This window comes from Rhineura floridana, chromosome 3, assembly GCF_030035675.1.
Source record: "Rhineura floridana isolate rRhiFlo1 chromosome 3, rRhiFlo1.hap2, whole genome shotgun sequence".
NCBI classification, from domain to species: domain Eukaryota; kingdom Metazoa; phylum Chordata; class Lepidosauria; order Squamata; family Rhineuridae; genus Rhineura; species Rhineura floridana.
Genome location: NC_084482.1, coordinates 139,344,932 through 139,367,633, shown reverse-complemented (window position 1 = coordinate 139,367,633; position 22,702 = coordinate 139,344,932). Strand labels below are relative to the sequence as shown.

The 22,702-nt window shown below is 39.0% G+C and overlaps 1 protein-coding gene across 6 annotated transcripts in view; it reads right to left on the bottom strand.

The window, feature by feature from the left end:
- The window catches only part of PPARG (peroxisome proliferator activated receptor gamma), a 97,056-nt gene that overhangs the window by 17,893 nt on the left and 56,461 nt on the right, over positions 1-22,702 (bottom strand). For 5 of the 6 annotated variants that reach the window (XM_061618098.1, XM_061618095.1, XM_061618096.1 and 2 more), the window contains 3 exons: positions 20,104-20,331; positions 13,903-14,072; positions 12,847-12,985 (listed from right to left, as the gene is read on the bottom strand). In XM_061618098.1, the coding sequence (XP_061474082.1) occupies positions 12,847-12,985; positions 13,903-14,072; positions 20,104-20,323 (529 nt within the window). In that variant the 5' untranslated portion in view covers positions 20,324-20,331. Of the gene's footprint in view, positions 1-12,846; positions 12,986-13,902; positions 14,073-20,103; positions 20,332-22,488; positions 22,583-22,702 lie in introns of those variants that run through there. The other variant, XM_061618097.1, reaches the window with a different exon arrangement.

Sequence of the window (22,702 nt, the reverse complement as noted above, 5' to 3'; positions counted from 1 at the left end):
AAGAGAACTATTACAATAGTGATTGTATAGAAATAGAAGAGGACAACAAAAAGGGTAGAACAAGAGCCCTATTCCAAAAGATTAGAAGAAGGAAGGGGAAATTTAAACTTAAGGGTAGGGATGTTGAATAATCAACAGGGGAACATACTGACTGACCGAGATGAAATAAAAGGAAGATGGAAGCAGTACACTGAAGAACTCTATAAACGAGATGCAAGGATGACAGATTCACTTCACGGAGGAACCGTATGATGAAGAACCAGAAATTTTAGAATGTGAGGCAGAAGCTGCTGTTAAAATACTTGGAAGAAACAAATCACCAGCAACAGATGGCATACCAATAGTTACTGAGACTGAATCTGTCCAAATTTTGACAAAATTTTGTCAACAAATATAGTTTAGTTTTCCAAACAATGCCCCACAGACTGGAAGCATTCAATATATATCCCAATTCCAAAGAAAGGGGATCCCAGGGAATGCAGTAATTATCAAACTATTGCCTTAATATCCCTTGCAAGTAAAGTAATGCTCAAGATTCTGCAACAAAGGCTCTTACCATATATGGAATAAGAAATGCCAGATGTCCAAGCTGCATTCAGAAAGGGAAGAGGCACCAGAGATCATATTGCAAACATACGTTGGATAATGGAACGGACCAAGGAATTTCAGAAGGAAATCAGCCTGTGCTTTATAGATTACAGCAAAGCCTTTGACTGTGTAGATCATGAAAAACTATGGAATGCTTTAAAAGAAATGGGGATGCCACAGCATCTGATTGTTCTGATGTGCAGCCTATACTCTGGACAAGAGGCTACTGTAAGGACAGAATATGGAGAAACTGATTGGTTCCCAATCGGAAAGGAGGTAAGACAGGGGTGTATTTTATCACCCTACTTGTTTAATCTATATGCAGAACATATCATATGGAAAGCAGGATTGGAGCAAAATGAAGGAGATGTGAAAATTGGAGGGAGAATTATCAATAATTAAAGATATGCAGACAACACCATACTCTTAGCTGAAACCAGTAATGATTTGAAACAAATGCTGATGAAATTAAAGAAGAAAGCACAAAAATAGGACTACAGCTGAATGTCAAGAAAACTAAAGTAATGACAACAGAAGATTTACATAACTTTAAACCTGACGAGGACATTGAACTTGTCAAGGATTATCAATACCTTGGCATAGTCATTAAACAAAATGGAGACAATAGTCAAGAAATCAGAAGAAGGCTAGGACTGGGGAGGGCAGCTATGAGAGAACGAGAAAAGGCCTTCAAATGCAAAGATGTATCACTGAACACTAAAGTCAGGATCATTCAGACCATGGTATTCCCAATCTCTATGTATGGGTGTGAAAGTTGGACAGTGAAAAAAGCAGATAGGAGAAATATCACCTCATTTGAAATGTGGTGTTGGAGGAGAGCTTTGCGGATACCATGGACTGCGAAAAAGACAAATAATTGGTGCTGGAACAAATTAACCAGAACTATTACCAGAAGCTAAAATGATGGACACATAATGAGAAGAGATGATTCACTAGAAAAGATGATAATGCTGGGAAAAACAGAAGGGAGTAGAAGAAAAGGAAGACCAAGAGATGGACTGATTCCATAAAGGAAGCCATAGACCTGAACTTACAAGAACTGAACAGGATGGTTCACGACAGATGCTACTGGCGGTTGCTGATTCATAGGGTCGCCATAAGTCGTAATTGACTGAAGGCACATAACAACAACATTTCTGAAAATATCCCCTCCCTCAATTCCTTCCAAGAGAATCTTCTGAATAATTGCCTACTGATACTTGTTTTGGATTCTAACCTGCAGTATCATTTTCCCTGCATGGACAGTACATATATTTAGTCACGCGGGAGAGAGCTTTTTCAGCTGTGGCCCCCAAGCTTTGGAATACCCTACTCCAAGAAGTCCGCTCTGCTCCCTCCTTGTTGGTTTTCCGGAGACTTCTGAAAACGATCTTGTTCCAGAGAGCCTTTGGGAGGGACTGAAGGTAGAGCCTGACATTGATTTTATGCCCCACATTAAATTTTACATTTGTAGTCCCTTTAGTACCACTCCCTATATATATGTATATATGTGTGTACATATATATTGTATTTTATGTATTTTAATTGTATTTTATGTATTTTAATGTTTTTGTGATTTTACTGTTTACAATTTTATTATGTATGTGTTTGATTTTATTTTTGTAAGCTGCCCTGCGTGCCCTATTATAGGGTAGAAGGGTGGGATAGAAATATTTTAAAATAAATAAATAATAAATAAATAGTCAGTTGTCAACAACATACGCCAGTGAGAAATCATTGTCAAGCTGTCTGCTTTTTTGTCTTTGGGAGAAATGGTTTTCTGTGTATCCCCAAACCTCATATATTGTCAAAAGCCGGCGTAAGAATAATCTCATCATCCAAATATGTCCATTTTGTTCTTTTGGGGTGAATTTGTGCATGTATTATATGTGTGGTCAGAGTTTTGGATGAAATGGCATAGAAAACCAAACTCTAGCCTTTAAACTATGGGCCAGGAGTGGCATGTGGGCTATATCAGCCCCAAGTGGGTTTTTGTGGCCTCCAAGGCTTCCTCTAATTTGGCATTTTAAAAAACAGAACATTTATTTATATATTTTAAAAATCTGTTCTGCTGACGTGTTCCCCACTGTAGTGTCGTGGGGCACCAACCAGCACTCCAAGCGTTGAACACTTATGCCTCCGTGTGCCTTTGCAAAGACACCTCTTCTCACTCTGGAGTATTCCTTCCAGCTTCCTGAGCAGTAAGACCTTCCTGCAATGGCACCCATTGCAAGATGTTTTAGAGCTCAGGAAACAGAGTCACCAACATGGTGATGTGATGTTGCTGGACTGTAATTACATCCTCACTGAACATTGACTTTGCTAACTGGGACTAATGGGAGTTGGAAGTCCATTCTAGAGGGCACTACGTTGGCTACCCTGGAATGTACTTTGCAAGATCAATCCTTATCTTTGAAGAGCTGTTTGTTTCCCTTCCTATAAGCAGTGACATTATTTATAGTCTTCATTTTTACAGCACATTTCCATGTACACTAAGCTTTATAGCCCTTAATAGAGCAGGCAACTGACAATCCATGTGTTCTTAAACTGACCTACTATGTTTGCCTGCAATAAACTCACAGCAAAGCATATTATACTTTTAACAATCTGAGAATTTCCTGGATAAGTGCTTTTAAAACCCAAATGCTGGAGGTCAACTTAAGTTGCACTGTGTCATGTGGCTTCCCTTCTTAAGTCATAGAAAGTAAATTTAGATGATGAACAGGGAATTGCCTCTGATAGCTGATGGAAGATCCAGACTATGAGGCCATCACACTTTATTTGCAGTTCTCATATGGAAAAATATGACGAAGTTAAAACTATGCTGTTGTTTTCAGTAACATAGTCTGGCTCATTGCTTGGGAATATGAATAAGAGTCAGTTTTGACACACTTGAGCTAGAAATTTGTCAGAACTTTCCCATTGTTTATAAAAAGATTCATTAAAATCTTTTATTTTTGTCACTAATTAGTAGTCTCAAGGTATGCTATTTCAGAACACCCAATGGATTTGATCTTTGACCCATACAACTGGGAAAAGGCCTGATGTCTTTTGATTTTATAGCTATCTTTTTGCTAAATGTGTGTTGCGCTGTTGTCAATTCTTGTGCTGAAAATTGAAGGTAGCACTCACATGTCAGTGTCATTACAACTTAGGTTAGACAAGCCACAAACAACTTATCCAGTGTTCATTCTTCCTAGCAAAATGTGTAATAAATTGGAAGCCCATGAGGAGAATCTGAAGGTTAACGTGCTAGATGATTAGTAAGTATGAAATGGGAGGCATGTTTGCCACTGAGGGTGACATTTGACATAACAAAAGTGACAGGCCTGAAACTGAAAATTGCAGTGCATTGTCAAGTTCTTTCCCTCCCAAGTTAACATATAATGGAACTTGCTCCGGTCTCATTACACCGTGTTTCTTCTTGCCCCTTGACAGCACCAGCCAAAGGTTTGGTGTAGGGGCAAGGAAGGAAACAAATCCTGAATTTGTGGCAGGGCACCAGGTAAGTTGCACCACACTATGGCAGTGTTTGCACATCCCAGGAAACCATACTTAATCATACTTGACTGTGAATGCATAGCAGACTCCTATTTCATTCTTGCCCTCAAGCCAGCTGGTGCAACAAACTGTGATCCCTGACTTGATGTTATGTCCAAATGAGAGTTCAGTTTGTTTCAGTCCAAACAAACTACAATGCTAAGCCATGGTTTGTTCTTGGCTTGCTTGGAGTGAAACAAAACACAACCCCTAGTTTGGACATAATACTAAACTAGGGGTTGTGATTTGTTGTTGGCTAGAGGAGAGGAGCAAAGTGGGAGCGATCACTCCATTCACAGTAAAGTATGAAAAGTGGGCCACTACAGAGGAATGGAGATGGGGTAACTTGAAACTGGGTTGCTGTTTCTTGTAGCAGCCACATATCTTTCTTATCTGCTAGTTTTGTCTTGAATAATATACACCTAATCTCTCTTCTACACTGATATGGGCTTGCACTGACGTGTGTGGTATACTGTGAATTCAGCAACTACATGCCTGTCTCATTTGATTCAATGATACATGGGTATAGACAGCACTAGGATTTTACAAAAACAACAACCCAGGAATTAGATTACACATCATCAAACAGTAAAGCAATGATGATGATAATAATGATTGATGATGCAGAAAGCTCACCATATATCAAAAGGAAACGTCAGTACCAAGTTCCTACTCACCCACATTGACAGAGGAATTCCCCAGATCTCCCCTCCACATGAAAGAAGTGTGCAAGAATTGGTGGACCATACCCGATGGAAAGAGATATAAAATAACTACCAAATCTTTTCAATGACTATTGCATTTTTCATTCTGACTCCCAGTATGAACCATAGGTTTCAAAGGGAGTTGCTATAATTTGGAAAGCTTTTAATGAATTTTATTAACAAGAGTGTAAGTCTGAAAAGTTCTACAAAAATATTTTCAGAGTAAGGTTTTCATCCTTAAAATTAGAATTTGCTGGGGTAGGGACATAACTTCCTATGTGCATTATTTTTTTGCAGACACAGATTCTCGTATTACATATAAGGTCGTGAATTTTTTTGCTGCAGCGATCGACTTACGCAAAGTACTTATAAGCCAGGGACCGCCGCACCTTGCAGCATCTGCCTAAATATCTTGTATATGCATACTTTTAGTGGCTACTGTATAGTTAACCCTGTTTTGTAATACCTATGTCTGTCTATGTCTGTATGATATATCTTTCTGGTCATTGACCGCAATAAACTTACTTACTTACTTACTACATCCTTAAAATAAAAACAAATCATATTTGAGAAAATATATCTCGTAACAATTTGTTTATAGGTATAAGCATCCCAAATTCAGATTTCCTTTTGGCGTCAGTAAACTAAATTTTACACTGAGAATAACAAAAACCACACTGAAGATATTTTCCCAGTCATGCCTGCAATTCTTTTCTCTTTGAATTACAAAAGTCTCTGTGTTATGACATTCTATTCCTGTTTTCATCTGGCTTTGCCAAGGGAAGTCTATAGAATCTTCATTAGAATATATTATCTCAAGGAATCTGACATTAAATATTTTCACATGAATTTATAAAGATGACCTTAAAGTACTTAATTTTCCTGCATCAGACTCCTAAGTCTTAGCTTAGTCTAATGCTGTATCAAAGCCAAGCTACACATAAATTCACCCTTTTAGGGAAGGAGTGGAGAATCGTTATCTTCCAGGTATTGACTGACTCCATGGCCAACGGTCAGGGATGATTGGAGTTGTGCTCCAGCAACATCTGGAGGACCACAGGTTCCCCACCCCTGTTTAGGGACACACAGTTTTGGGAGATAAAGATTTAATAGTGAGGCTGGAGGCAGAGGAGATGTTTAACTCCATCTCTGCCCATCTGTTTTTTTGCCCATCTCTTTTCTAAGACTACTCCCCAAAGCTAAATTTTCTTCCACTGGCTGAGGACTTTAATTATTGATTGCAGCTAAATTTAACTTCTACCAGTCTGATCTCTCAAGTTCTGATGACCCTCATGAGAGCAGATGGATGAAGGCCGTCATATTAAGGCTTTGCTCTTATGGTTTATCTCCACAGCAATTACTAATCTTGGGAGCTAGTAAAGCAAGAGTTCTAATCAAACAGTGCCTCTACGACATCGAACAGCAAAGCAATTTGGCTGCTATAAGAAAATTCTGCCCATGGTATTCCAGCTTCCCACTTAGTTATCTTAATTCACTGGCACCCTATTACAAAATCTAATAATTCTTAAATATAGAAGAGCTTTTACTAGAGCAAGATTGAACATGATACCGTCAGCTGTTTGAAAAGAATCCCACTGCAAAATCGTGTATGCTCATGCAGAGGTGTTAGTGGTGAAACAGTAGCCCCTATAATGCTATTCTGCGCTTTCTATAGATTTGAGAAGTGAGCTGATTACCCCGCTGCTGTCATCTTGCCCAGGGTGTTCAACTAACTTCTATGTAGTTTTTCTTCTTGAAGACCAAGAGCAGAAGGTGACAGAAATGTCTGCAACATTTTTAGCAGGTGCCATTAGAACAAGATCTACAATGGTAGCTTGTGTTTATGATGATGAACTTTAAATATTTTAATTTTATCGGCCGGCATCCTACATAAATGCTAAAATTTTAGTAGGATAATTTAATTAAGCTGTATATCTGCTTCTTATTGTTTTTGTATATTCCAATTGCAGTGGCTTGTGGCTAATGCAAATAAAGGATTTCATTTGATTTAAATTTTCTTCCACATGGTTCCAGACTCAAGTTTACAGTTGTGTGTGATACATTTTGGGGCACATATGACAAATGGTCCACCCGATTGTTTTGCATCATATTAACCCATAGTTCAAGTATTGACCAAGATTTCATATTTGAAGTAAGAAATTAAATTTCTGGTGAGCCATTAAATATGTAAGAAACATATTAACAAACAACAGAGAAGTACTTAATTTTGTCACATAAAATTATGGGGTTGTATCCAATGTAAGCCAGCTGGTATAGCACAGTGGGGAGGAGAGCTTGGCTGGGAGTCCAGAGTCTGTGAGTCCAAATCCTCCACTCGTGTCTCCAAGGGCCAGCTGAAGATCACCCCCACAGGGCGTGACTCAGGGGTTACGTGCCCTGCCAGCTGTGCAGCCGTGGGCAAGCTGCATAGTCCCAAGGAGCCCAGTTCCTCCCCGGGGATCATTTAGAGAGTGTGAGGACATCACAATGCTATGTTTACAAATCAATTTTTGGCTAAGCAGTATTGTCACATAGGATAAACAAAGCTGCACTACCTTCACTTGGAAAGAGGTAGAAATGCTTCTCCATAGAGTTTCAGTTTCTGGCCCTGTTTTTAGTTTCTTGTTGTATCGTGCTGTGAACATAGGCAATGAAATCACTGCAGCACAGAACAATCAGTGCCTTAACAGCAAGGGGACACATTCTTCTCCCTCCAACCCTTCACAATGATTGAACAAAATTTGTCTCCTATTTGCGTGCTCCACTCCTCTCAATTGCTGAAAGGCAGGAGCTACTCACAGGGAGTGACAGCATCTGTGAAAACGCGCTCCTCACATTTCAATGCAACTCTAGAAATGTCCCCGATAGGGTGATATATTGCCTCTGATTCTTGCCACAGAATCTAATTCCATGCTAGCTTTCAGAACTTAGCACAGAATGAAAAGTTTCAAGCTAGATGCTTATCAAGCACTGCAGGGCCCAAACCAGGAGCCCCCAATACCACTGGGGCTGCTTGTCAGTGAATGATATTACAGGAAGTGATGGTTAGGATCTTCAGTGCTTCATCCCATAATTCTTCTGTTTCAGGAAGTCCAGTGACACGACTTCCGGGAAGGGTGACTTCGCTTGTGCCTGCTTTTCAAGACGAGCTCTCGTCTCAGAAGAAGTTTTTTCAGCGTAAATCAGTCAGAACATTCTTTTTGACTGATGAAGATTTTCTCTCGGGAGAAACATAGAGATTAACCATAAAAGCCTGTTTTTGTTTGGGAGGACTGGATCTCATTAATTTATGAGAGAAGGTTCAGCCAGCAATGCCGGAGGACGTCCATCACACTCTAGCTGAATAAACGACACGTTTATCTTTTCTTTAAAGAAGAACGGACTTAAACAAGCAAGCACCCTTCTTTCTATATTTTTTTTTCATTTGGTTTAAATCGTTGCTGCAAAAAGAGATTTGTCACTGAATCAGCTATAAAGATCTTCTGGGTGAGTTAAAAATTTTCTCCTTTATTCACGAAACTAAGGAGGAAAGAAATTGAAAAAGCCTATCTTAGTTTTTATTGCAAAAAGCTGGCCTGGAAATGCATTTTAAAGATATAAACGGAAGAGGGATTTCTATTTCGAGGAGGAGAAAAAAATAAATTTGATTTATGAACTTTGGAGCATTATATGTTTGGGATTATTTTCTTTTTGGTCTATTTCATTTTGACGAATCTACTTGTTCACGACGCCACTAACTCTTTTGAAGCTGGGAACTAAATTTGTTTTGTATTCCTGAACATAAGAGATAAGGCAGGCTGTACTGTCTACATTGTGACTTCATCGTGCCTGGAATATTAACCCAATTGTGACTGAAATAATTTTTGTTTTTGTGGCTCTAAGAATGGCAATCAGGAAAGGGGCTGAGACCATGGAAGAAATCATGTTTCAGAAAATAATGGATGAGATTGAGATAACGAAACAAACCCTGAGACAGGGTAGACAGAAGATGAAAAATGAATTTAGCAAAATGACGCAGGAGTTTAAAGAAATAGTGGATTCTGTGAGAGAGGCTCTGGAGACTGGAACAAATGTAGAATTGGAAAAAGATCTGGAGTCTATGGATACAAGAAACAAAGCTTACTGCTTGGAACTTAACGTTGTCTCTGAAGAAATCAATGAAGATAATAGAGATAAAGTTATCAATGTCTTGGATATTTTTTTGGACTGGAATGATGTGATGGAGTTTGACATAGAAAAAATCTATGGAATTGGCTACAGATATGGGACAATGGAAAAATTCTTAAGAGATGAGCCAGTGCATTTTGTAAAAAAGAAGAGTAGAGATGTGACTTTACAACAATATCTCAGCAACATATTCAGAATTGATGGCAAGAAAAGATTTGTGATGAGGGAGATTCCCATCAGACTTTTATTATATGACTATGGCTATGACAGCAAGATTAATATGGGATACTGGTAATGGAAGAATGGATACTGAAAATACTGGACTGAACAAGACTATTGAAGATGGAAGACGGAATCAATATTGATATTGGAAGAATGGCTATTGAAATCATTGGATCAAACTGGTTTTACGAGATGGATTAATCTATATGTTTATTTGGACTATGGCTATGATAACAAGATTATTATGGGATACTGATAATGGAAGAATGGCTATTGAAATTATTGGACTTAATAGGATTATCGATAATGGAAGAATGGTTACTGAAATTATTGGACTTAACAGGATTATTGAAGATGGAAGATGGAATTAATATTGATAATGGAAAAATGGCTATTGAAATTATTGGACCTAGTGGATTTGAATGAGATGGATTGGTCGACATGTTTATCTGGAGAAAAATTGAAAGATATATCTTTCAAGGAATTGAAATCTCTCTTTGACTTTTTGTGGGAAGAATAAAGTAATGTTTATGAGATTTGATGATTAGTTAAGATAGCTATTGGAGGAAAGTGATTTTATAACATAATTTAGGAGACAGGATTGTTATATATTGTAGACTTATAGCTGATCTGCGATAAATCGGAAGTCAACATTTTATTTTATTGTTTAATAATTTTTGTTTTGTTTTGTTTTTTGTCTTTAAAAATTTGAATAAAAATTAATGAAAAAAAAAAAAAGGAAGTCCAGTGACACCAATCTGATACCACTGGCTGGTACAAAGCCTCAAGATTTGCTGCCTTTCCTCATTCTGGGCAATTTGTCACTGAGAGACGCTATTATGTTTGCCCTCAGCACCAGAGCACTATCCTTTAGCCTATTTTCACCCTCTCTATTTGCCACCTACCCATGATACTGTCCTACTGTTTGGACTGATTTTCTGACAGAACCAGAAGCATGATTCTTCTTTAATACTGATGTGTATTAAATATAGATCCTCAAATCCTTGCCCTGTTGCCAGAGGCAGAAGGGATGTGACACAGTATCTCAAGCTTAATATATACTGGGGTTCATGGCTCTTGGCCCTGTGTGAAGCTATTTCTTCATGTTCAAATATATCTTTTTAATATGAGATTCTTTTCATTGAATCATGTTCCCTCAAGTAGACGAAGAAAGAGGATGATGTTCCTCTATATATATTAAAAAGGTAACTTCGAACATGAAACAACAAATAACTCAGAAACGAAAAAGGGCCATGAGATGAGTGAGGAGGAAAGGCAATAATGATATAATCTTGATTGCTAAAATAATATGAAAATAACTGGATGAGCCAAGGCTAGTGCACTGTGATGGAAATGTAGCAATGGAAGAGAAGTAAAACAATCAAGGAAGTAGAGACCAACTGTAACACAGGCAACAAATAGCTTTCCAAACCACACATTTTCCTCCCAGTGGCAATGCACCACCGCATGCATAGCCTAAACCTCAATATTATAACTGAGTCTTACTGTGGCCATCTTTTTCCCCAAAATGTGAAGAGAAAATGTGTGCATTTAATTAAGGAAAGCCAAGATATTTTTAAAATTATTACTGACAAAGAAAGAAAGAAAGAAAGAAAAAGAAAGAAAGAAAGAAAGAAAGAAAAGAAAGAAAGAAAGAAAGAAAGAAAGAAAGAAAGAAAGAAAGAAAGAAAGAAAGAAAGAAAGAAAGAAAGAAAGAAAGAAAGAAAGAAAGAAAGAAAGAAAGAAAGAAAGCTGGAGTGCATCCTGATGTATTATTTTGAATCCAAATGTGATACATATGCTGTCCATAACTTTTAGTAATGCCCGTATTTCATGTATTACATTGGAAACAGAAGGATACAACTTTTCCCTAAACATATGCCTGAGTTATCAGGGTGCACAGTGTGGTGCAACAGAATAAAAGATAATGAACAGAAGCAACAGAAAACAGCAGTAGCGATGGGAACCGAAAGAATGTTAAGCATTGCTTGTATACAACAGGCACAGCAAACAAATGCCAGTTAGCATATTGCTGACAATTGCAGATCTCAACCAGCTGTTTTTCTGGGTGAGCATTTTTTTTCTTTTTTCTGGAAGGAACTTTCTGCTTGTGCTGCTGTACGAACTAGCACTGTATATTCCTGCTTCAGTTTTTGTGATGTCTGGACTTCAAATGGTGCCCCAGTAATCACAGTGCATCCAAGCAGCAACACTTCATACAATACACTTTCCTACCTCAAACTTATATTTGAGAACATCACATGGAAGCTATTTATTTGCATGAGCTGACCCTTGGGGCTTCTTCATTTTCAGTTGCACACATAAAATGATTTAGGTGTACATTAACAATGTGAAAAAGTGACACACATGTACTTGGGGGGAAATATCATACAGATACACTTTCCATGAAGTGAGATCGGATACAATTCCCTGTTGAGTGTGTGCTCAGTGACAAACACAGATTTGCCCTGTGTAATGTGTTTACAGGCTGTCACAACTGACACCACCACAGTCTAGCATCAGTCTAGTAGGGGAGCCCACTAGAAATGGGTGAACTGTTATACTTTCTCTTCTTGCCACCGCCTACTTGTTTGCTACCTAGGTCAGGGGCTGCAGGATCCCCACTGCCTTACAGGAGTCTACTCAGGTACAGTGGAGTTGGCAGCTGGCTTCAGCCTATCACCCCTCCTGATCTCCCCCCACACATTGAAGGAACAACTGGCTCTTATGTTTCAGTACAACCCATACATTCAATTAAGAGGTTTATCTAAGAGGAGTATAAAGAAGGGGAAAGACACAGTGAGTATCAAAAGGAAAAATGCAACATAACACCAGAATATTGGCCTGTCTAGTCACACACCAGGCAAACTAACATATCAAAGATTTAAATTATTATTATTATTTGATTTATATCCCGCCCTTCCTCCCAGCAGGAGCCCAGGGCGGCAAACAAAAGCACTAAAAACATTAAAGTATCATAAAAACAAACTTTAAAACACATTAAAACAAAACATCTTCAAAAACGTTACTTAAAAAAAGCTATCAAAACATCTTCTATATGCATAGGGTCACTGCAGTGGGTCACCTCTAGTTTACTATGTAACTGGCAGGGCACCATAATAAGAAGCCTACAATTCCAGCCAACTGTATGGAAGATTTAACATGTTAGTCTGGGTAGTTTCAGGATTTTGTGACACAGGCCTTCTGTACCTTGAGGCCAACAGAATGATCTTGGTTATGCATCATAGGAGAGGGACACAGTAGCTGCCTGCCTCATCAGCAAACACTTTTCTGCCTCTGAGCATGCCAGACATCTGGGTATGCCCACGCCCACACACAAAAACTCAAATGAAAATAGGTTTGGATCTCAAAATTGTACCACTTGAGACTACCCTTCTGGATTTTTGTGAATAGGCTCTGTGGAAATATGATACCTATACATGGATGTCAAAATGGGTCTTGCTTTTCCAAAGTATGGACCTGGTAAATTAATCAGAAATGGTCCAGTGCTGGCTGTTCTCGTGACTCCAGATATCTACAATGCACTTATAACAGATCCTTAGCTGTGTGTGTCGTGTATGTTTGTATGTTTATTTATGTAAAAAGATAAAAGCAATATATTCACCATTATGTGACATTCCAACTGCAAGGCATTTCTGGAATCTGCAATATTGACATTTATTTCTGCTTTTCTTATGAATGCGACAGTTGAGATCACACCGATCATAGATCAACTTTAGCCGGATTGTTCTGCGAAAGAAACCCTTCAATAAGAATAAAGGAAAGGGGGAGGGGAATATTAGTCATAAGTGATCTTCCATTGCTGCCTGCGTCATCTGAATAACAAACATTTATACATTTATTCCAAAGATACTGGGTTTATAGATCAGGCTTTTAGAAATGCACTTTCCCCTATTGTCTCCTGGATGTTCAGTAAAGGAAATGAAGACATTTCTAGTTGAAGTCAGCTTATAACAGGTGAAACACGCAAACTCTGCATGTTCTGTTAATATGAAATCATCAGAAGCAGCATGCTCTGACATATCTCAGATCATGGTAAAGTGTTTTGAAATGATAGGTCCCAAATATCTGAAAGACTATCTCCTTCTCTACAGACCCTCTCAGGTGTTGAGATCAGCAGAGGAGGCCCTTTTGGTAGTTGAAGAAGCTTGGGGTGGTGGTGGCCCAGGAGAGAGCATTCTTTGTGGCAGCCCCTAAGTTGGGGAACTGCTTTCCCACTGAGGTATGTCTGGCAATTTCATTTTACAGTTTTAGGTGAATGTTGAAGATGCACCTCTTTACCCTGGCCTTTGACACCTAAGACATATATTTTTAGGACCTACACTATTTTGTGGTTATAAGTTGTTTTTAATTGTTTTTAATGCTGTATTTTAAAATTGTTGTAACCTGCCATGGGAGGTTTGGATGAAGGGCGGGTAACAACAACAATAATAAATAATAAAATTTATTTCCTGCTCTCTCTCAAAACATCACGACGGTGTACAGCAACATAAAAAGATTTAAAAGCAATACAAAACAATGATTAAAATGACAGGCTACTCAAGAGGCATTTTAAATAGCTACATGGGCCTGTCAGCACAAAAATATCTTCAAGAGATGCCTGAAAGTCAGGATGCTCGCTGAAGCTCTGCAGAGTGTTCCACAGCTGGGGACTACCTACCTTGCAGCCCTCACATGCATGCACTCCATAATGGAATCCCGATGCTTTGTCCCCACACACCCGGCACTCAATAGCCATTAGAGAACTGGAGGATTCTTCATGAGGTTTATTGTACATCTGAACTTTTTCTGAGAAATATGGTGGCGATGGAGGCTCCAGCTTGATTACATCTTAACAACAGAAAGATTTGCAAAGAGGAATTAATTATATCCTTGAAATATATGTTAACACAGGGAAAACTGGCAATAATATCTAGTTACAATCAGCAATCAATACATTAAATGTACATATTAACCAGACATATCTAGCAAAGTGTATGGGAGGTATTTGGTTAATTAACAGCCTGAACTATGAGCTGGAATCTGTGGTGCAAATCTTACTTCAGCCATGGACAAGCCACTGCCCAGATCAGACATCATGACCAAATCATAAATGGAGTTCAGACTCATACACCCATTTCCCCCCTCTCCCTCCTCCTTTCATGTACTCTGATGCACGTCTTCACATCTTGGTTTACAATTTTTCCAATTTGGAGGCCACAACAAACTATAGTTACAGTAATCAGAGTTTGCTATGACACCCAAATTGGAAAAACTGTGGTTGCCATAAATCATAGTTGACCTCTAAACCAGAATTGGTTCAAACGGTTTCAACCAAGGTAAACATAGTAGGTTGTAAACAATATTAGGCCCACTCATAATAGATCGATTAAAATTAATAGGCTTTACTAAGTTCTGTTAATTTCAGTGGGTTTATTCTGAGCAGGGCTAAAATTGGATATGACCCACTGTGTTCCATTCATTAACTATAATTGCTGTGGACCAGGAAGTGAGGAAGGGAACTGGGCGTATGCTGGGTGTGGAAACTGAGGCATGGTGGCAGTAGCCAAATTACGATGGTATGTAAAGCAAGCTTCTGTCTCTCAGGCTAAGCCCCAGCTCTTATCATATGGGAGCAATATCTTTCATGGTTTCCATAACATATGGACAACACTTTGGAAAATCAGTAGTATTCTGCATTAGCAGAGACTAGTATGGAAAGTGCTATGGAGTCACTCTCTGGTATGACTTCAGCAAGAGTGGCGAACCTGTTAACTTCCAGATGTCTATTAATTTATATTTATATAAACGGAAGATTACATACCACTCAATATACAAAAAGCTCTAAGTAGAATACATAAAACAGTATATATATATATTTATGAAAAAAATTGACAGTTTATCAAACTATAAATAAAATCATATAAACTATATTTTTTGTTTTAAAACCAATATACATTAAAAAACCCAATATACATAATATTACATGTTGAATTTACGTTTACATATGTCACTGGACTCCAGCTACCGACAACCCCAGTCTGTATGGCCAATGGTAGGAGTTGTCATTCAACAACATCTGAATGTTCCAGGTTCCTGTCCCTGATATACAGAGTGGTTTCATTCAGGTCTTCATACAGGCCACAACCCAGAACACCATTCTGTGTGCCAAATAGGGCTGTGTTGCCCAGTAAGTTGTCTTTGAAAGTTGGAAAATCAAAAGGAATTTGTTATCTGATGTGATCATCTGAGCTATTCGGAAGTCTCACTGGATAGGCATTTCTAATGGAACTCTCTGGATTTTGGCTCATGTAACGCTTTTAGAATAGCAAAGCTTATCTGGAAGAGGTCTTACTACATTCTGTTCAAATATTCCTCTTTAGGGTTGTGCTTTGGGGAAAACCAATAGTACTGCAAGAGTGATGTGTAAGCTAGCTGTGCTTAGTACTAATTTGCTCCCCTCCCCCCGAAGTTGCTTTAATTATACTACTGAATTGTTATAGAATCTTGGTTTGTTGCACAGAATGACATCAATGCCAGGAGAATTTTTACAGTAAATAAAAAAATTAATAAAGCAAAGAGTAACCTAAAGCTGTTTCTTAGTTGAGCTCTCTACAAGCATTGTGAGAACTTTCTACTACAAACTCTAGGTAGATACTATTGCTAGATTTTCTTGTAAGTAATCCAGCTCTTGATAATCTCTATCCAGCATCTTGGCTTCCATATTTACAACAAATCACTCATCTTTTAAATCATAAGACATTTACAGAGTCTGGGTTTAAATAAAGCTGCAAATAAGGTATGCCTGTGGAAGAGTAGAAGATCCAAACATACTTTTCTGAAAGCTAAAATCATCAATCAACACCCAAATCTTGATATACTCTGTCTGGCACTTAAAATTAAAAAGGTGGCAGAGCAGCTTTTAAACTGACTGAGGGGGGAAACCCGACAGGAGCTGAGAAAGGTCCGGTTCAGAATAAACCTTCCCCCTGGGATAAAAACCAAAGGAATGATGAAATTTTAAAAGGGGTAGGCCTAGAAGTAGGCATTGTGAGAGCAGGGGCACAGGATATAAATTCAGAAGAGCAAAATTACCACAGGCCTAACCACAAGTGCCAAAGACACTTGAAGAGAGACACTGCTTACAAGTGCCTGTACGCTAATGCTAGGAGCCTGCGAACCAAGATGGGAGAACTGGAGTGCTTGGTCTTAGAGGAGAGCATTGATATAGTGAGCATAACGGAGACCTGGTGGAATGGAGAAAACCAGTGGGATACGGTTATCCCTGGATATAAACTATATATCAAAATGCTCAGGGAGACCTGGAGATGAGATATGAAATTGAGGAAGCATCCAAACTAGGAAATGTGGTAGTAATGGGTGACTTCAACTACCCGGACATAGACTGGCTGCATATGTGTTCCAGTCATGACAAAGAAGCAAAGTTTCTAGATATTCTAAATGACTATTCCCTAGACCAGTTGGTCATGGAACCGACCAGAGGGACGGCAACCCTGGACTTAATCCTCAGTGGGGACCGGGACCTGGTGCAAGATGTAAGTGTTGTTGAACCGATTGGGAGCAGTGACCACAGTGCTATTAAATTAAACATACATGTAACTGGCCAATTACCAAGAAAATCCAACACGGTCACATTTGACTTCAAAAGAGGAAACTTCACAAAAATGAGGGGATTGGTAAAAAGAAAGCTGAAAAACAAAGTCCAGAGGGTCACATCACTCAAAAATGCTTGGAAGTTGTTTAAAAACACTATATTAGAAGCTCAACTGGAGTGCATACCGCAGACCAGAAAAGGTACCGCCAGGGCCAAGAAGATGCCAGCATGGTTAACGAGCAAAGTCAAGGAAGCTCTTAGAGGCAAAAAGTCTTCCTTCAAAAAATGGAAGTCTTGTCCAAATGAAGAAAATAAAAAAGAACACAAACTCTGGCAAAAGAAATGCAAGAAGACAATCAGGGATGCTAAAAAAGAATTTGAGGAGCACATTGCTAAGAACATAAAAACCAACAACAAAAAATTCTATAAATACATTCAAAGCAGGAGACCATCTAGGGAGACAATTGGACCCTTGGATGATAAGGGAGTCAAAGGTGTACTAAAGAACGATAAGGAGATTGCAGAGAAGCTAAATGAATTCTTTGCATCTGTCTTCACAGTGGAAGATATAGGGCAGATCCCTGAACCTGAACTAACATTTGCAGGAAGGGATTCTGAGGAACTGAGACAAATAGTGGTAACGAGAGAGGAAGTTCTAAGCTTAATGGACAATATAAAAACTGACAAATCACCAGGCCCGGATGGCATCCACCCGAGAGTTCTCAAAGAACTCAAAGGTGAAATTGCTGATCTGCTAACTAAAATATGTAACTTGTCCCTTGGGTCCTCCTCCGTGCCTGAGGACTGGAAAGTGGCAAATGTAACGCCAATCTTCAAAAAGGGATCCAGAGGGGATCCTGGAAATTACAGGCCAGTTAGCTTAACTTCTGTCCCTGGAAAACTGGTAGAAAGTATGATTAAAGCTAGATTAACTAAGCACATAGAAGAACAAGCCTTGCTGAAGCAGAGCCAGCATGGCTTCTGCAAGGGAAAGTCCTGTCTCAGTAACCTATTAGAATTCTTTGAGAGTGTCAACAAGCACATAGATAGAGGTGATCCAGTGGACATAGTGTACTTAGACTTTCAAAAAGCGTTTGACAAGGTACCTCACCAAAGGCTTCTGAGGAAGCTTAGCAGTCATGGAATAAGAGGAGAGGTCCTCTTGTGGATAAGAAATTGGTTAAGAAGCAGAAAGCAGAGAGTAGGAATAAACGGACAGTTCTCCCAATGGAGGGCTGTAGAAAGTGGAGTCCCTCAAGGATCGGTATTGGGACCTGTACTTTTCAACTTGTTCATTAATGACCTAGAATTAGGAGTGAGCAGTGAAGTGGCCAAGTTTGCTGATGACACTAAATTGTTCAGGGTTGTTCAAACAAAAAGGGATTGCGAAGAGCTCCAAAAAGACCTCTCCAAACTGAGTGAATGGGCAGAAAAATGGCAAATGCAATTCAATATAAACAAGTGTAAAATTATGCATATTGGAGCAAAAAATCTGAATTTCACATATACGCTCATGGGGTCTGAACTGGCGGTGACCGACCAGGAGAGAGACCTCGGGGTTGTAGTGGACAGCACGATGAAAATGTCGACCCAGTGTGCGGCAGCTGTGAAAAAGGCAAATTCCATGCTAGCGATAATTAGGAAAGGTATTGAAAATAAAACAGCCGATATCATAATGCCGTTGTATAAATCTATGGTGCGGCCGCATTTGGAATACTGTGTACAGTTCTGGTCGCCTCATCTCAAAAAGGATATTATAGAGTTGGAAAAGGTTCAGAAGAGGGCAACCAGAATGATCAAGGGGATGGAGCGACTCCCTTACGAGGAAAGGTTGCAGCATTTGGGGCTTTTTAGTTTAGAGAAAAGGCGGGTCAGAGGAGACATGATAAAAGTGTATAAAATTATGCATGGCATTGAGAAAGTGGATAGAGAAAAGTTCTTCTCCCTCTCTCATAATACTAGAACTCGTGGACATTCAAAGAAGCTGAATGTCGGAAGATTCAGCACAGACAAAAGGAAGTACTTCTTTACTCAGCGCATAGTTAAACTATGGAATTTGCTCCCACAAGATGCAGTAATGGCCACCAGCTTGGACGGCTTTAAAAGAAGATTAGACAAATTCATGGAGGACAGGGCTATCAATGGCTACTAGCCATGATGGCTGTGCTCTGCCACCCTAGTCAGAGGCAGCATGCTTCTGAAACCCAGTTGCCGGAAGCCTCAGGAGGGGAGAGTGTTCTTGCACTCGGGTCCTGCTTGCGGGCTTCCCCCAGGCACCTGGTTGGCCACTGTGAGAACAGGATGCTGGACTAGATGGGCCACTGGCCTGATCCAGCAGGCTCTTCTTATGTTCTTATGTTCTGTCATTTCTGAAACTTTGAAAGTCTGTGTAGATCAGTTGCACAGTTACGATCCATCATTTATTTGCATCAGTTATGATGGATGCCTGCATTTTTACTTTTCTATTATATGCCAAATTCTGCTCCATATGAAACAAGTAATCACTATGTAATAAAGCATCTTTTGCAGAGAAAAAACCCCACATTACTTACATGATGTAAGATAATGTAATCTTACATACTATTACTTTGTCATACTCATGATAACTTAATACATTTTACTTAAACCTTACTATATTTTAACAACTCACTTGACTGGAATTAATTTAAGAGTGGTATCTTATCACTTCATGCACCCTCAGGCATTTTAACTCTGTTCTTTGTTAATTATTATTAATAGAGAACAAGGGGGAGAATTTTTTTTCTAGAACAGTTTAATATTTAATACCTCTTGAATACTTTTCTCCACAGTACTAAAATACCATATGGGTAAAGTGGCTGAGTTCATGAGCGACCCTATGGAAGACATCCCAGGAATTTTAGCTGAAAGCCATTTTTATCCTGTCATGTAGGAAAGAATATGAAACACAAGCCGCTCCACAAATCAGCTTATAAACTAGAGTAGCTTCTGCTTTTCCTTAAATAAAGGAAATGATGATTGACCAGCTGAAAGAAAATAAAAGACTGATTCACAATAAGTCTTCTGCTTTCATATATCTATGTCATCCTATTCCAGAAAGAATAAAAACATCCTATTTATATCAGATGGTCTAAACGAAAAAACCAGTTTATAGCACACAGACTATTTACAGTGTTTGGTTTTAACTAGAGCCGAGACCTACATTGCTGAAATGTACAGTTGAAGATGAAAGATTCAGAAACACTTCCCAACAGCTAAAAACAACCAAGTAATAAGAATGCAACATACTTTGGCATTCTTGAAATTTCACATCATATTTATAGTCAACTGCTGTCTGGTCAGTTCTTATGAGAGGAAGGTCCTCATAACGTGGTGAAGAAAGGCTGGAAAAATCAACTGTGGTAAAGGGCTTTATGTCGAAGGAATGTGAGTGCTCATCCATTGCAGAGAGGTCTACTGGGCTAATTCCAAAGTTCATGGGCCAAAATGGCATTTCTGTATCAACCATTGTAAACCCTGAAATTAAAGAGAGAAGAATAAGTGTAAGAGTTTAGGGGACAAAATACATCAATATAGTTCCTTAATACTGCACAGCCAAAATATTATGAGGATAAAGTAGCAGAAAAGGGGTGGTGGGCAAAATGGATATATAGAAAGTAGGCAAATCTCTCAATTTTAGTTACTCTTGGTTTTTTTCAATCATAAGTTCAGTTCTCCACATTTTTACATCAGAAGCCCTCATGAAAATTCATCAGCAAATTTCTCTTAATATACACATGCTCATACACAATTTTGCCTAATATACATAGTTTTGCAAAGCAATTTCCCCATATATAATGCATTTTAATTTTTTTCCACTAATATATGCATTTTTGCCTGGCAACCAAGAGGTCTTCTGTATCTTTAAAAGTTGTGCAGGGGGAAGGGAGAATTCTACCTTGTGGTTTTTCCCATTACAGGGTTGCAAGAACACCTGCACTTGGCTGACTTTCTCTTCTCCTAAAGATACAGGATCAGTCTTAGGCCCTGAGCCTAGCAACCCTAGTAGATGACTGCCAGATCTCACATGGCTTTTGAAATTTACAAATGCAAGTTTACCATACAGCTTGGATAGGACAGCACTGTTTGGAAAACAAGGCAAAAGCAAATGTGGAACATAATGAGCAGTTGTTTTTCAGATCCCAGCCAATGTTTGTGCCCTGAAAATTGCCAGTCTACAGTTAACTGAAAACAGAGAATATAACAAGGCCAAAGCACAACTTTGTTTCTTAGGAGCACACAAGAGACATAGAGACCCTGAGGGAAACTTGCTACATAATATCATTGAATAAAATATGAATATCTGAATGATATATTGCCCTTTAAAAAAATACAAAATGTACTTTGCAAAAAGTCATGCTTCAAAATATGAGAACTGGTTATGAGGATATTTATTAGCTCTGATTTTATTCTGGCTCTGATGTCTCTTTTCCCCCGTCTGATAGCAGGGCTAGAAATCACCCCTGCCTGAGACTGAGATGAGGCACCTAGAGCTGGGCTGGATGAACACATGGTCTGACTCATATGATTCACTACTGGAATGAGAAATGTTGGAGGCACTCCAATCTCCAAGCAATGTAAAACTTCCAGGGGTTCCTGCGATTAGCCAGGATTTGGTTTCCTTGTCATGAAGGTGAGTGGAGACTGTGGTGTCTTTATGATATATGGTTAATTTGCACATATATACAACCTGAGCATAAGATGGAGGGGTTCTCAGCACTAACAGTCCAACAGATCCTGCTTCCCCATTAGGCTTCTTGGGGAGTTTCCGAAGCCATTGCCTGGGGTTCAACACAGACAGCAAGATAAGCTTCTCTGTGTCTGTCCAGCTTCCAGCTCCACACCAGAATAACAAAACAAAAATGCACAAGCCACTTCTTGGCTCCAGGATGAGGGGCTCCTCCAGCTAGGTGAGGTGTGATGAGTGCCTCTCTCCTGAAAGAGCTCCCATGGTAATAGGACTACTTTGAACCACATCTTTAGATATGTAGATTAGCCTATCAAGCAAACAAAGAAACTGGCTTGGCCAGAAGAACTATTAACTTATGAAAGGAACTAATTTGACTAGTCCAGCAGGTCTCTCTAATACAAACTGCATCTCCTATGGAAAACAGGCTGGTAGTGGTCTCACAGATATCATCCAGACCAATTCCATAATCCTACAACAATATTTTTCTATTCACCTAGCATAAGAAATCTAATGTTTAAGCGTCCAAATCTGGCATAGTAAACCTGTAACAATGCTAAACCTCAATTTAAAAAATACCCAGGGGTGTTGCAAAAGGAGTCCTACTTAATAAGTTTTTATTATTGTTTTATTGTTTCATTTTATGTAAGGCTCGTTTTTATGTATACTGCTTAGAAATGTGAATGATTAAGAGATATACGTTTTGAATGAATGAATAATAAAAACAAGCATTTCTATGGTGTATTCAAACACAGCATTATGCTAACCATATCTACTCAGAAGTAAGTTCTATTGAATTCAATGGGGCTTACTTCCAAGTAAATTGGGTTAGGACTGCAACCTAAGCACTTCTCTAAGTAACCCTTACAATAAGCCTGCAATGTAGTCCACAATTACTACCCTATATTGAAATGGGGGGTGGCATAGGCTGAGAGATAGTAGCTTACCTCAGGTCACCTAGTCAGATGTAAACCAAGGTCTTCCAAGCACAGACACTTTAGCATTGTACCACAGCAGTTCCTAAATGGGCTTGTGATAGTACTTTCCCAAATAGGCTACTGGTTAATGAAAACAGTCTACCCCAACCTGGTGCCCCTCCAGATGTTGTAACTCCCATCAGCCCCAGCTATCATGGATAATGGCCATGGATGATTGGAGTTG